We start from the raw sequence: 15,390 nt of genomic DNA on the forward strand, positions 1-15,390 counted from the left end.
TTCCGTTCTCTTCTGTTCTATTCTGTTCTATTCTATTCTATTCTGAAAGAAAAAGACCCAGTGTTAAGTTATTTACTTACCTGTACAAATTACACACATAAAGACAGAGTGAAGCGACCTGCATGTATAGTATTGTGGGATGCATCAGTTCCCAGTAATGAAATTGTTAAAAGTTAGCACTGAGCCAATGTGGTGCTAGGAAACGAAAACTACGTCTGTTTCTGGGCCTTTTAAAGGAAAATAAAACTGCAATCTGTCCTGCTTTGCTCGTATGGAATTTGCATTTTGAGATGTGTGATAATACGGTCCCATTTTGTTTCATTACAGACAATTTTATTTCTTCTCTCTATTTCATTTTGCACATATGAGGGTGCAGACATCAATCCTACCTTCCAAGGAAGAATGCTATATAAAAGGTAGAGCTGTTCAGATTGACAAACTGAAAAAGAAACATTTTCAGAGTGAAGCTGTTCTCCCACTCGGATTCGGTACGAGGCTGCTCTGTGAAGAAAGAGAGCAGAGTTTCAGAGGTTTAATCAGATTAACAATTTCCCTTGGCACAAAGGCTGCACACACCTATCAGAGCTGGCAATGTATTTGTAAATTAGCCTGCTGATTTCAAAATACAAGCTGACAGAAGAAATTGTATCCAAAAGCAGCACACAGCAAGTGAGCTTGTAAAGACTTAGAAATCTCTTATGATATCTGCATATGTATATTCCCAGGAGACTGTAAGAAAGTGGTTGAAATAATGTGTATATTAAACAGCCCTCCTGGATTCCTGTGAGCTTTACAGGCTGAGGGTCTTCTTTTGTTTCCTTTTCTGCAACCTACCATAATGACATTGCCAGAAAGCACCCCACTACAAGCCATGTAAGTACCTTTTTGTTAGAGATGTCACACTAAACTGGAGCAAATCCTCCTTGTAATTGTTTCATGGATTTGCCCACCATGCTGGCACCTAAGGACTCTGCACAGGTATCAGTGAGGTGCCACTGCATGACTCCCTTTCCTTGTCCCAGGGAACTCATCACAGAAGACTGAGAAAAAATATTTTGCAATGGATGGGGTAAGGCAAATGGGAAAGGGGAAGACATATTCTTCCCTTCAGGGAGGCCCTTAATCTCCATCTAAAGAGATATCACGACAGAAGTTAACAAAACCACTTCTATGCCAACACGCCAGTACCACGTCCTGGAACTACTTTCCAGTTGGCAGGAACTTGTTACTAGTCAACCATTGCTGTGAACAGGAGTAATCAGAGGAGAAGTGGAGGTACTAATGGTGATTCTGAGTATCATAATGGTAGTACTCATATACTATTTCCAAAGGAGCCTCCAGTAAAGTACTGGAAGTACAGAAACAACAACGATAAACTAGGTTCTCTTTAATTAGAGCTGCCCTACCCATGAGGAAATTTCAAACAGATGCATCAACAAAACCATAAAACAGACCATAAATTAACAACTGTGTTAGTGATTTGGAAATGCCTGTCAAGAAACCCAAGTTTGTGTGTATGTCAGTACATACATATTTAGCTAAGCAGAAAGAAATAAAGCATTGTGGATTTTTGATGCCAGTCTGTGGGAAGGACAAGTTTGACTTTAACAAGGCTGCTACAGCTGAAACTTCGCTCATATGCCCATCAGAGACAATGGTAATGCTCTGGAGGCGCATGGACGTGAGCTCTGAAAAAGGTCATGGAAAGGCTGAAGAAGGACATCCTGAATGTACCTTTGCTGCCAATTCCAGTCTGAGCTTATTACACTGATAAAGATCATTCAAACCAAATCAGCTACTTAGGCCATCAGAGTAAAAACCACAAAACAGTCTGAACGCAGTCAGAACAGCTTGATCCACTGAGTTTTCATATAAGTGCTTTCTGCACAGGCTACAAGAAGCAGACCTACCCTGATGATAACCTGGCAGAAAGTAATCAAGCTTCAAGGTCTCTAGGCCATATTTTACTGTCCCCAGTGTATCACAGGGAGTAAAAGGGCATAGCCTGTGCAAATCACGTGCTTGAAAGTCATATTTCTCAACTGTAACTAGCAGGTATCTTTTCCATAGATACAGGATGGCAAAAATATTTTAAATTTACAGCATACAAATGAGGACTCTCAGTCTCATAAGAAACAACAGAATAAAATGCTATCTTACACAGACGTGCTTTGAACACACACCTATGACTTCCCAGACGTAGAAAAGCCCTGACACTAGCTAAAATCAGATGTGTGTTTCCTCTGAGCAGACACCAAAATCTGTCCACCTGGTCCAAAATACCTTACTGAATATCAGCAATGTACACAGGTATTTAGAAGCTCAAAATAATCTCCTCACACTACTTCTACACATGCCATAATATGGTTTGCTTAACAGGCCTTCAGCAAGAGTCTCATTTCAGGCTTCTTGACACTAAGGAGCCCTTGCCAATTGCCACGAACTACTGCAATCTTCCAGCATGATCAGGATCTCCAGAGACTCTGCCTGAGCCATGGACACATGAGTGATAGCCTATTGCTACCCCATTGACAGTTCATGCTGTCCTTAGAAAATATGTTGTCCTTACTCTAGCATAAAGATCACCTTTACGGGTGAGCTGAAAAGATTACTGAAACTTAGAACACCATTAGAGTTTAGGTGTTGGTAGAGTTGATGAGTCACCTAGTTATTTTCCCTCCAAATTACTGCCCCTCTTAAAGGCATATGTTTGATAGTCAATAAGCACCTTAGTTTCAAGCTATAAATTTGGCTTCCAGAAGTGATTCCCCCATTTCCAGGTCTTCACAAAACCTGGGGGTTGTGACTGCTCAGTCTCTCTGAAAACCCATGCTTTTTCCCCCACGGTAACAGTTTGTTGAAGTTCTTACAAGGTAAGGGGTTGGAACAAGAACCAAGCATGGCAGGTGGGTGATTGTTGTCACCACTGATTGAATGGCACTATAGCTTAGTTTATATACTCCTTTATAATAAACTTAAGAAAAACATTAATTCCTATAGATTGCAAATTAATCAGGATTTTTCATATTTATACAGACTGTTTGAATGCTGTCATAGTATAGGGACCAAAAAATCAGTACAATATCATTCAATTTTGTATTTAGCATTGCTTACCTAAATTTGTCAGGAAAAGAGCAACCTTTTCATACAGCTGTAACAAAGAAGAAACAGCCTCTTAGACACGTGACCAGCTCAAAAATATAGAACTGCTTTCTAGGTAGAGTAACTGCTCTTACATGTTATATCTGACATCCAGATGGTCCCTGTGATGTTCGGATAATGATGATAATAAAACTATATAGTAATAATAATATAATGATATAATCAAACAAGGAACAGTAATATTTTTAAAGCTTATACTCAGCTCTTTTCATCCACAATATATGGAGAAAAAAATGCTGTCACTGTCCCTATTTTACATACACAGTGAAAAAGGGTGAGATAACTTTTCCAAAAACACAAAGCAGAACAATAGCGCAACTGTGATTTTTGTTTTAGTTACTTATGGACCATTTATGTCACAAAAAAAATCACCCTAGTAAGAGCATTCTCTGGTATGTTGGGTATTTTGGGCTTTTTGGTTTTGTTTGGGATTTATTGGTGCTGAAAGGAAAGACACTGGGGAGACAGGGTTGCTTCAGAGAAAGTCTTTAGTAATCCCCATCACCAGACACATTTCTTACTCTGAGTCAGTGACATTGTTCTAAATCCTAAGCGGTACTTTCTATGCTTAGCAGATACCATACTCTCAAACTCTCCGTGAGACTGCTAACTTCATAAAGCTTACAAAAACTAACTTGGAAGGTTTTCACAATTAGTATTTGCAAAGGGGTTTTGAACCTATAAAGTACATCACCACCAACATCAGTATTAGTGTAAATTAATACAACAATTTCCATTTGCTTTAAATGAGTCTGGAGCCTGTTCCCACAAAACTCTAAATGTCCTTTACTCTCACTGATGCCTACAGGGATACAAAGCTCCTCATATTTCAGGCTCAAGTACTTACTTATTCTTAAAGTGCATATCAGCAATGTTTCTTTTTATTTGCAGTTATACTTATCAACTCTTGCTTAAATTGAGTTATGCACAATTTACAGATCAAACTGCCTGCTTAAGAACTGAAGTCATCCTGAATTCTCTCATCCATGTTAACAACCACTTCTTGCTTAGAATAGCTTTTTGCTGCCTTTGGAGTAAACAGTTTTGTTTCAAGTAATGAAAAAGGTGGTTTCTTCTGGGTTTAAAAGCATCTCTTATGGGCAACTGTAAAAGCGCTAAATGTCTGGGTGGTTTATATCCTGATCCCAGCAGGGAGTGTGCTATTTTACAAATGTATGTTGCTCTGCAGAAGGGGGTATCAAAACTGTATTTTGTTGCTATTCCTCCTGGAACAGTAAGACTGGGTCAGAGATTCTGTTAACAATGTTTGGATCTAATTATCTGCTACTGCAGTTTATCACTACTAGTCCCAAGGGGCCTTGTTTAGAATCATATTCTGTTCTGTGTTCGTATTTTCTATGGGCGATATCACTGGAATTAATAGGTTTTATTAACCTAGGTAAAGCTAATGATTGTTCCCAGGTCAGGCTGCAGGATTATCTGGGAGACATTATGCTTGAAGGTCATTTTGTTTTGTCATGATGGATTTGTCAGTGTATGTATCTAGCTCTCAGAGCATCCAGTCTAGAAGTTACTTGTGGTCTAGACCTTTCCCCTGATGCTTAGAGAGGTTGTCAACTCGTATCAGAATCACTGGCGGTTTTCCAGGTTTCCTAGCAGTGAATTCCCTACTGTTATATACATCTTGGTCCATTCTGGTTCTATTACTGTATCTTTGCTTGCTCTCCTGCTACTTTTCTTGAGTCACAGTTTGTAGAGGATTCAACTACCTGAATTGCTTCTGGGGAAAAAAAATTTGTTTTTCAAAAGAAATCCCACTACTGTCCTTCAGTAAACTACATTAATCCATCATGGGAAGTGAGGGATTATGTTCTGAAGTCCTTCTTTTGAAAAGCTCTGGCAGTTTCACATTTTGGGGATCTTTTGTTTCTATGAGCTATATCCAGATCTAAGGCTGTGGTGTTTATTGCATGGTAATGAGTATAAGGCTTAAGAAATCCATCTTTGCAGTGCTCTAGTTATTTGATGTATTTTAGGAAATAAAACAAAGTTTCTCAAAAGGCACCTTCAAACCGTCTTCCATTATTTTAAAAATTTCTCTAAGCTGTAAAACTTTTTGAGAACCAAATAATTTTGTTTGTGCAGTATTTCTTTGTTGCTGCTTCACTGCATATACAATGACTTATACTGAGAGCTTGGAAATGGACATTGTACTGACATAGATAGATATAGTTCTCTTTTTATTTCTTCTATGCTTATTGTATGCTCTAGGCGGATTAAAGAAGATCCCCAAAAGCTGCAGACAACAAACAACAAATCAAAAATAACATAAAAGAAGAGAGCCCTCTACAAATTCAGAGAGAATAACAGCTTCCATCTCTTCTTTCTGCCCTTTCTCAGCCTATAGTCCCACCTTAGGGAAACATAGGAAAGTCAACAGTTCTTGATAGACTGTCCTAGTAACCAATCCAGTCTTGCCTATGCCAAAGGGAGAAGTGAAGTCCTGCAGCAAAGCCTCTTGGGATTTCCTGCTATATAAACGAGGGGCTGTTAAAATTAATTTTTAGACAATGGAAATGTTTGGGTATTGCACAGGAAAGAAAGTAGTCTCCAAGCCAGCACTTGGAAATGTGCATGCCTGAAATAACACCTCATACTTCCCCTAGGAAGTAAGTCAGCATATCTCCTGGAGTAAAGCCTAACATGCTCTTTGCAGAAGACGCTTGCTACTGAGTGGGTAGAGATACTCTGCCCTGGCTCCAGTACCTGGATGGTTTGTAGGGTGATCCCTCCTCCCCCTTAAAATGCATTCTTATAATGTCAGTTGACAAAACCTGATAGTAAAAGGCCATACACCTCTTGCCAAGAGCAACTAATAGAAGACACATTGCTATCACAGCAATAGACAGAAGTAACTGTATCTTGATGGAAGGATGAAACTCGTTTCCCATCTAATCTATGCTATAGTGTCTTACTGGGGCTGTTACCACATAGAAATTCCATTTTTGTCTTTGTCCCAAGTCTGGTTCCAAACCAGTTCACAATAATAACCTGATCTCAGCCAGCCCCCCTACAATGGACCCAGACCATGTCTCTGGTGTACCCTGGCAAAGGTCATAGGCAGCTCATGGAACAAGTCATGTCTGCTCAAGCCTCGTGAAAATTTCAGCCCAAGGGAGTTCTCCTGCATATGGACATTGTGTCTGTATATGCATATCCTCACTGGTAAACTACTGTGAAAAGTGAAGCTGGAATTACTGAAACGAGTATAAATAAGAATTAAGCTTGGCCACTGTATTTAAACAAATAACACCAAAACACTAATTAAAAAGAATATTAATGAAATGGACTGAAACCTGCAAACATACGAAAGGAAAAAAAGAGGCAGAGGATAAAACAGGAGTATGGACACGTCTCCCTAAAATATTTTTTAGAACATTCAAACACGCTTGACACAATGCTTTGTGTTTGGAATTGTACTTTACATAAATAGTGAATGATGTCCATAAACAATAATGCCATGTCTGGCTTAGCAAGACACTCCATTCCTGCTGAAAAAGGAACCAAAAGCATTCGGTGGTCTGCAGACTGAGATACGTACTGATCTGATGGCTTGGGTATAACTTTGGATATGTTAGTTTTACTCACCACATTCAGTAGCATGATGATGCAAAAGTTGATGCACACTGCAGTCCCTGTAGTTGCAACCTGAGAGTTATTCCTGATTAAAGCCCACTTAAAGGCAGCAAAAGTGCTGACAGTCACAACACGGTAAATAACAATGCCAAAAACAGCAGCAATCACCACACAGATCTAAAGGAAGAAAAAATCAGAGAGAAGAACCTGAAAACTTTCAATAGAACAGGAGTTAACTTCTCCCTGAAACTCTGAAAACTAAAACAATGAAAGACTTGAAAAATACATCCATTTTGATTCCAGAGAAAGGTTTCAACATCAATATTCTTCTTACTGTGAAGTCCTTTTTATTTTCCATAATGCAAAATATCTTTGAAATCACATTAAACCGATTTTTAATTTTAAACATTTTCATGAAAATGTACCTCTTCCTTAGCATTAATGTGGGAAACAGTGTTGCCAGTTTTGGGAATTAGGAATTTTCCTTACATGCATGTTCCACGATGTGCAAAGGCTAGTCTCAAGCTGATGTCCCAGCTTGATGGTGTCATATTTGGGATGGATTTTGTGCTTTGATGGACTTGACACTTACAGGAGAAAATATCTCCATTTGTAAGCACTGCCTCGACAACAACCCTGCCAAGCTACCCTAGCAAGCTGTTTCTTGCTACAATTCTGGAAAGATTCTATCTAGGGAAGGTAACAAATTCAATTGCCCTTGTAATTTCTTCTCTGATGAGACTTTCAGCAAATGTGACAGTTACAATGTGAAAGCCATGCAGCTGAGCCAGGCTGCTAATCACTCGATGTTCCATATGCAACAGTTGAGCTCTAAATGACAACTGTTTTCCATCGTGACCAACTTATGTCACAGTTTAGCAAGCCACCTAGAGGACAAACAGTTGGGAATTGGCATGGGGGACTCATCTCAGAAACTCTGACCCAGTACCCATTAGCTACCCTATTAGATAAGGAGAGAGTTTCTTCAGTAGAAGACAGACAATTATTTGCAAAAGATAGGTGTATTCCAAGGTTACGCATAGAAAACTTAAACCTTTCAAAACTGAAGTATATCTAAACTAACTGAATGGGCAAAACAATTTTGAAAACAGTGAATGCTAATCAAGCTGACTTCATATTTTATTAGTTACAAAATTGATTGACATAATGCCAGTGTAGAAGAAATAGAAAAGTGTGTGTGAATGTGAAGGATTGTCTCTGGATTCCCTGCATAGTGTTGAGGGGAAGAAGGACTGCTTTCCTTTGTTAACAGGGAACCACTAACCTGGTTCAAGCTGTGTTAGCAACTGCACTGTGAGAGTCAATGCTGTGAAATTTCGAGAATTGCCCTAATTTGGTAAGCATATATCTCCTGTGCTTAAAGCTACAATTTTTAAGGAATATTTTTACCTAAAAGGGGGAAAATTCAGAGTTTTTCTAACTCATTGGAAGCCCACGCTATGCCAGCAATAAAAAATATCTTCAGTGAAAATAATCCTTGTCCTGTTTCAAGGACTGCTATGGAGACAATTTGTGGTGCACGCAATTCAGAGCAAGGCTACTCTCTCTGGCACTTTGAGCAAGATCTGTCACTAGGCTAAGATTAATGACTGTGTTTGCAAAGGGTAGGGAGTGAAAACTGTCCTCCTTCAAGAAAAAAAAGTAGGGAAAATATGCAAAACGTTGCAGGTGTAGAGTCAATTCTGAGCAGAGACTGCAGTCCTGAGCAGACCTAAGTGTCTTCAAGGGCTGAGTCAGACAGTATGTTGGCTCCTCGTGCCCAGTGATTCTCTGTGTGTCTCTGTCCATCCACCTGACATACCAGAGCACAGTTCATCTCAATAATGCTCTTGCCTTTCTAGTCCAAGATTGCTTTGGACAATTTTGAAGCCATCAGTTTATTACAAGTCCTCTGCCCTGTTCCCTCCCATCTCATTCAAACACAAAGTTGCTGGGCTAGCTCACCTACCTGGCTCTCCACAGCTTCTGAAGTTACACACATATATCACTTTCCAGCCTCCTGGAAAAGCCCTAGTAAATTCCATGAGGGTCTGAATTGACGCCAGCTGTGTTTTCAAGACCAGTCCTACCACTGCTGTTGTCTTGTGAATAACAGCAAATAACAGATTCAGTGAAGTTAGAGGACAGGGGCATTTCAGCAGAAATACATGCAGTGCTCTGTTAGGAGAGATTTTGCTGCTGCATTTAGTTTTGCACTTTGGAAGAGGAAGAGATGCCTCATTTTAGACAAGGAACATCAGTTGCTCCATTTCAATTGCACTAGGAATATGAACCCTCTTTCCTTACCTCCTCAATACACTGAAAAACTAGGACATATTAACATCATTAAGCACTCTAGGCACCTTAGGTTCTCTGTAGAGTTTACAAAGAACAACTACCTCTTCCATAGCATCCCTCCCTATCACGCTGTGCTGTCTACGCAGGGAAGGCAAGGAAATCAGTGAGCTAATTCAGTCAGCTGAAGTTGGTGCCTAAATGTGATAGCGTCACTATTCCAGCATGCGTGTCGCTACATATGGCGTTATGTGTGTAGCCTTGAAGGATGGACTTAACTGTCTGTGAGACTCAGTGAAGAGTAAACTAGTGTAGGACTTTACAGAAACTCAGGTGATTTGCGATGTACAGATTTTCAGCCTGCAGTAAACATGCTAGAGCTTATTTCACTTTCAAGCAGTCATATCCAATATCTCTATACTCTCTCAGCAGAGATGATGTTATTTTGTATTTTTTCAACTGGTAAACAAATAAAAGTTCTCAAACCATAAAAAATATTCCAGATGCAGAAACAATGAGTCTGCTGCATTTATCTGCAAATGCTTGATAAGGCTCTGGCTTCCCGGATATGGGGTTCATTCGTTCTTTCTTGGAGTACTTGGCTTCAAACTGCGGACGTATTTCCTCCTAAAGAACAGATAGACAATGTTCACATACAGCACAGCTAGGAAAGATTCTGTAGAAAACTTTAGATCATTTATCAGATCACTGTTACTGGGAATTACATCTTTGAATTCAGCAGCTGGCACAGCTACTATAAAAGCTGAGCTGGGAAATCAGGCCTCCTTCATGAGAACTAGAATAAATCTCTGTAGCCATAAAACCATATTGGAAGTATTTAGTAAACTCCCCAATTAGCTACTCATCTAAACAATGATCTTCAAACTATATGGCTGTAAGCCACATTATTTTAAGGTTGATATCACAGAGTTTTCCAGCCTGGTATTATCCTATTGATACTAGAATTCTACAACAAAGCAAAAAGAAAGGAAAAAAAAAAAAGCTCCTTTTTTCCAAACCCATTTGCTGTTTGCTAGGTAATTGGTTACCTTCCCATTACCAGTAAAAGTTTCTCAGCATTTGAAGAAGGAGCCATGCCATCTAATATGGCTTAATTCTTTCCTAACTTGGACAATATTATTAGCAGGAACAGCTTTCAGCAGCAGAAATGTCAAGTCCAGCTTTGCCATAAAAACTCTTCTGAAACGAAACCTGGGGATTTCTTGGGGAGAGACTTGGTTACATCTGTTTACAACGTTGTCAGAAGACAGGGTTCACCCTTAGTTCAGGTAAGACCTCATGGTTTTCAGCTGCAGTAGGGCTACCCCACTGCCCTGCCATCCGGGAGGTTCACCAACAGCCGCATGTCCTGTGCCACCTCACCCAAGGCTGACATCGGAGATGCTGTCAGAGATGAGAGAAAGCACCAGGCTGCAAAGATGGACTCTCGCAGCTGCTGGCAGTGCATATAAATTAGATCAAGTTTTACAATGCTCTGATGCACACTGGAGAACTGGCCCATGGTACAGCTGGCTACAAGGGACCACAAAAGCAGCTATGGACTGTCTTTGCAGCTTTTCCACCAAGCCTCTGCTGTGCATTTCTCTGTAACAGCCAAGAACTCAGCTTACCAATTTCAGTCACTTCCAACCCTTCAACTGCATTTAATTGAACTTTGACTGACTGGAAGTTCTAAATGCCCAGACCTTAAATGATTGCATTGAAATAGGTGAATGTTAACTGCTTATACAAGTCTTTAGAATGTGAATAAAAATAAGATATCCTAAAATCCTACATCCTTTTTACAAAATTCCCCGGGGGGGGGGGGGGGGGGGGGGGGGGGGGGCGGAAAGTCATGTCTCATTCTCTCAAATTTTGAAGACACTTTCTCAATACAGTTAATTTCCAAATTCAAGCAGCAACCTAATAACATGGCATTAAAAAAAGCTGAGACATGTATGCTCAGCTGCAATACCTGTGTAACTAATTATATGCTTGAGGGAACCAGCCCTACATTAGCTACATATAAAGGCTAAGCATGTTTCTGTGGAGGCAGGGTAAGACCTTGCTCTTATTCTACCTTGCTCAAGCTGTTCCTGCCATATCAGGGCTGAAGGCTGCTGAGCAGATGATAATCTAGCAAGAGAAACAATGCAAGTAGTATTTCTGTGTGCCCAGGGACATGCAAAAGGACAGAGTGTGATAGCATTGAAGCAGGGCACTTGAGAATTGCACCCTGTAGATTGTGCAAGGGCTCTGCCAGCTGACTTACTGAGTCATATACAAGAAACTCTTCTCTGCAGCTCTCTCTAAGCCAAGGTTTGATTATCTTTTACAATCTGCACTACAGGGAAGTCCTCATCATATCCACCCATCCATGAATCTAGGTATCTCCTACAATCTCCAGTCAATTCAGTTAATGCAAATGCTATTTTTACAGATACATCTCCACACAAAACTGAAACCCTGGCATGAACCTTCGTACCTGTTTAATGACAGTCAGCAATGCTGAGCACACCTTGGGGCAGGAAGTGAACAGTACTGTGTCTGGCTGAGGTTAATGATATAAAGAAAGTGACACTGAAGAAAAAGAAAAAACTACACTGTAAATAGCAACAGAAGCCATATTTAATCTGGGAGTGCCAGGAACTCTGCACAGTTGGTTTCTTGTTGCACGCCCAGCCAAGACCCAGTTACTCTCCATGTCTCCCACCTTGCACGTCATTTACAAGAAAAGGAAATCCAGATATGCAGGGTGGAAAGAGCCAGAACACATTCAGCCCATGTCCCCAGGCTGGGGGACCTGGACATTCCAGGGGCTGCTGCATGCCCTCCTTGGGTGAAAATCTAAAGTGGTGAGGAATTCACAAGGTTGCATATCTGAACAAATTTAATTCTCCTTCGCATCGTCTTCATTGTTTCACTTCTTTGTCTCTTCATTTAGAACAGAAAAGTGATAACGAAGTGATAGGAAGCTTTATAAATGTGGTTTGGGTTTTTTTTTCCAATCTATTGTTGGTAGGAATTAATAAATTTCCCTCTGTAGCAAAACCTTATTTTTCAATTTGACAATGAAAATTAAAGGAAGCAAAAGCTAGACATGGCAGATAATGTTAATAAAAATAACAATCTTCATTAACAAAAGCTTGTGACTTAAAATGGTAATTAGAACTCTTTAATTGATTTCTTTGAAATAGCTAATAAAAGAAATCGGCTGATTTTGTCCAGTGATAACTGAATGGAATGTAGAGAGGAAATTTAATTAGCAGTGATTTTATTAGAAAGCAGCACTTTTAGGAGTAAAATTTTCACCTTACGGAGACAAAATTCTCACTGACATCTCACTGACACATACAACTTAATGATCAAACTCCATAGTATGTGTCTTTTTCAATCTACATAAAACAGACCGTTCTCCTTTCTTCCCGCTTCTCAAACATGAATCATTCCAATTCTTTACTCACAGGAGAAACCATACTGATTTCTGGAGTATCAAATATGGATTAATGTGCACTGCCTTAGGCCAGATCTTTGTGCAGTGCCTTAGGCTAGATCTTTCTGCACTAAAAGAGCTACTCTATACTTTTTTGTGATATATATCCTTTTCTTTCAGGAGGTTTCCGAGTCCTTCAACAGGTGAATTCTTGCAGGAGTCCTATCCTTCCTAGTCCAAGGATATATTGTCCTCTATAGCCCAGATGTAGAAAAAGGATTTGTAAAAGATTGAAAATCTGAATCTTGATCACTGGGACAATGATAGCACCCCCAGAAGTAAGTCTCCTTGCAAAGCCTGTGGTTTGCAGGTCATCCTGCTTGCAGCTGAAGGCAATGGGAAAGTGAAGAGGTGGACTTCGAATGACAGAACAGGGAAATGATCTTTCATTTCTGAAACACTTTTTCACCTGGGACACCTGCTTCCAAACTCTGGCTGTCTCAGGGGCAAAGTCCTGCAAAGACCCCAATGCCAATGGAAAAGTGCAGCATTCGATACTTAAGAAAAGGAGGCAGTGGTCCGCAGAGCTGACCTTAAAGCAAGGACATGCTTGAGTTGTGCAGTAGGTATGGGCACTGGCAGTTGTAGCATCTTCAGAGAAGACACCTCTGGGAGGCAATCAGCTCCCACTCTTGGGATCCCACTGAACACTGAACAAAGGAGGAACTGATGCCTCAAATGCCAATGAGATACTGTTGCTTTGATGACTGGTCACATAAATCTTTGAGAAGCAGCCAGTTGAGTTCCTATCGGCATCTTTAACCTCTAATTTGAGAGAGAAAGGTACCACCTGGCACACTGCTTCTGAAAAGACTGTTACCTCCTGCTGTAGAGACTTATAAAACTCCCTCTAGAACTGTAAGAAGGTGCAATGAATAGCTCTGGAGCAGGAACACTCACCACTGCCCCAGGGCATCTGACTGAGGTCTTGTTGACAGAGATAATTGGAAAAAGCCTGGTGTGAGAATAAAAGACCAGCTGACCATCAGCAGGGAGCAAGCATCCTCTGAAAATTACCAACATGCATATGTCACCCTGCAGGCTGAACTGAAATAATCTGCCAGTGCAACATAAGCATCTCTTCTAAAAAATAATGTTATTTGATAGACATCATAAAATAAATATATCATATTTCTATGAGGATAGTTTCAACTACCAGAAGCTCTTTCAGGCTTTCTGACTGGAAGAGGAAAAATCCAGTAATGCTACTCTCTTCTGTGTTTTCAGTGTTTATTCCAGCCAAAGGCTTAGTTGCATAGGCATGGTAATGCTCTTCCAAAAAAGCTTAGAAAGCAGAGAGCGAATCTTCCATGGGACTGCTTTCCTCCAGGCTCTGCAAGAGGACATGCACTTTCAGTGGCAGCAGCAAGGTTGTAAGTGGAGTTTGGGCATGTGCATAAAGAGGAGAAGGAAACAGAATGGGGAGTGGTCCTGAATGGGCTTGGAGCTGTTGTGCTCACACCTGAGCAAAAGACTCCTCCAAGCATTACCACAGCAGCCAGAAATCACTTAGTATTATTACATGGAAAGAAGGAAAAAAAAAAAAAGCAAAGCATCACTTAAGGACAACCTTACCAGGAAATTCAATATTTGTAAATGAACTGATCATAGAAGATTCAAGTGGATGGCTTTATAAATCAGCATAATCCCAAAGCCGGGTAGGTTAAATGGTGAAAGGTGCAGATATATAACTCCCAAACTATAAACATCTGCAAGACCAGGCTTCCTGGGAAAAACATAAAAAGGGCCTCATACTGTACTTGCTTGTGTATTTTATTAGGTTAAAGGCTCCTTCTCATTCTGGGGACACTGAGCTATAATCCCGACTTGGAAGTTGCTATTTGGTATGTCCATCTTTTGCCTTAGCTGTCAGCAGCAGCAGTGGCTTTTTTTGCAACTAGCCATGAGGGGACATGATCACTGCAGGTCAATCCTGAACAATATTTGAACCTCAGGCAGGACTATCTCAGTGTGGTCTCTCTGTGACTCATCAGCATTGGCAAGAGCAGGCTGCTAATCTCAGGAGAGTTAAATCAGTATTAGAGTATTTTCTAAATATATGACAATAGTCCTGAAGTATCACCAAGAATTGACAGCATATGTGCACAAATAATGATGTTCCTGTTGTTATAAAGAAACCAATTTCCAGTTGTGTAAGTTATTTCATTTTATGTTCTTGGATTATTTTCTTAGTCATTAAGCATTTAAAAAAAAAATCCTACCAGCAAATGAGCAATCGTACTATTTCATGGCCTCATTGAACTACATTTCCTCATAGAGACAAAAATCCCATAACTCAGAAGTCTGTTTCTCTGCTGGCAAGTTTAATGAAAAAGAAATTCTTCCACAGATGCAGCAATATAGAAGCTCAACTGCATTGAGACCACTACAGTAGCCTCTTACAGTCCCTCCAAGAGCTTCAAGACAGTGTCTGGAGAGGAAGGAGAGCAGACTCTGTGGACACCTGTATGTCCAAATCCCACTTGAGGAGCACTTTTTCTGCCACACCCACTGAATCTTGCTTTTCTCCTGCATAATAAAACCTTCTAGTTCCACTTAGACCTCAGCTCCCACTCCCAAAAGCAGGCTGTTTCTTTCTGGTAACCACCACACAAAAAGGTTAAGGCTATTTTTCGCTGTTTAGTTTCCTCCCTAAGGGGATTTCCTCTACCAACAGAGGATGAATTAAGTCCTTTGAGTTGGTTCATCTCCCTCAGTCTCTCCAGTATACTTAGGTAACGAGCACCTGAACATTCAGAAGCTGGTACAAGCCTCACAAGGCTTTCTCTCCATCAATATTCTTAGTGGCTATCTAAAAGAATAGATAAAAGCTCATTTACCAA

At 40.3% G+C, this 15,390-nt stretch overlaps 1 protein-coding gene across 1 annotated transcript in view; it reads right to left on the reverse strand.

Annotated features, from left to right (window-relative positions):
- Positions 1–15,390, reverse strand: part of ANO4 (anoctamin 4) — a 121,634-nt gene that overhangs the window by 19,128 nt on the left and 87,116 nt on the right. Inside the window, exons 16-19 of the mRNA XM_050901808.1 lie at positions 9,541–9,681; positions 6,772–6,936; positions 3,115–3,151; positions 390–501 (exon numbers count right to left, since the gene is read on the reverse strand). Of these exons, the coding sequence (XP_050757765.1) occupies positions 390–501; positions 3,115–3,151; positions 6,772–6,936; positions 9,541–9,681 (455 nt within the window). The remainder of the gene's footprint in view (positions 1–389; positions 502–3,114; positions 3,152–6,771; positions 6,937–9,540; positions 9,682–15,390) is intronic.

This window comes from Gymnogyps californianus, chromosome 1, assembly GCF_018139145.2.
Source record: "Gymnogyps californianus isolate 813 chromosome 1, ASM1813914v2, whole genome shotgun sequence".
Classification (NCBI taxonomy): Eukaryota; Metazoa; Chordata; class Aves; order Accipitriformes; family Cathartidae; genus Gymnogyps; species Gymnogyps californianus.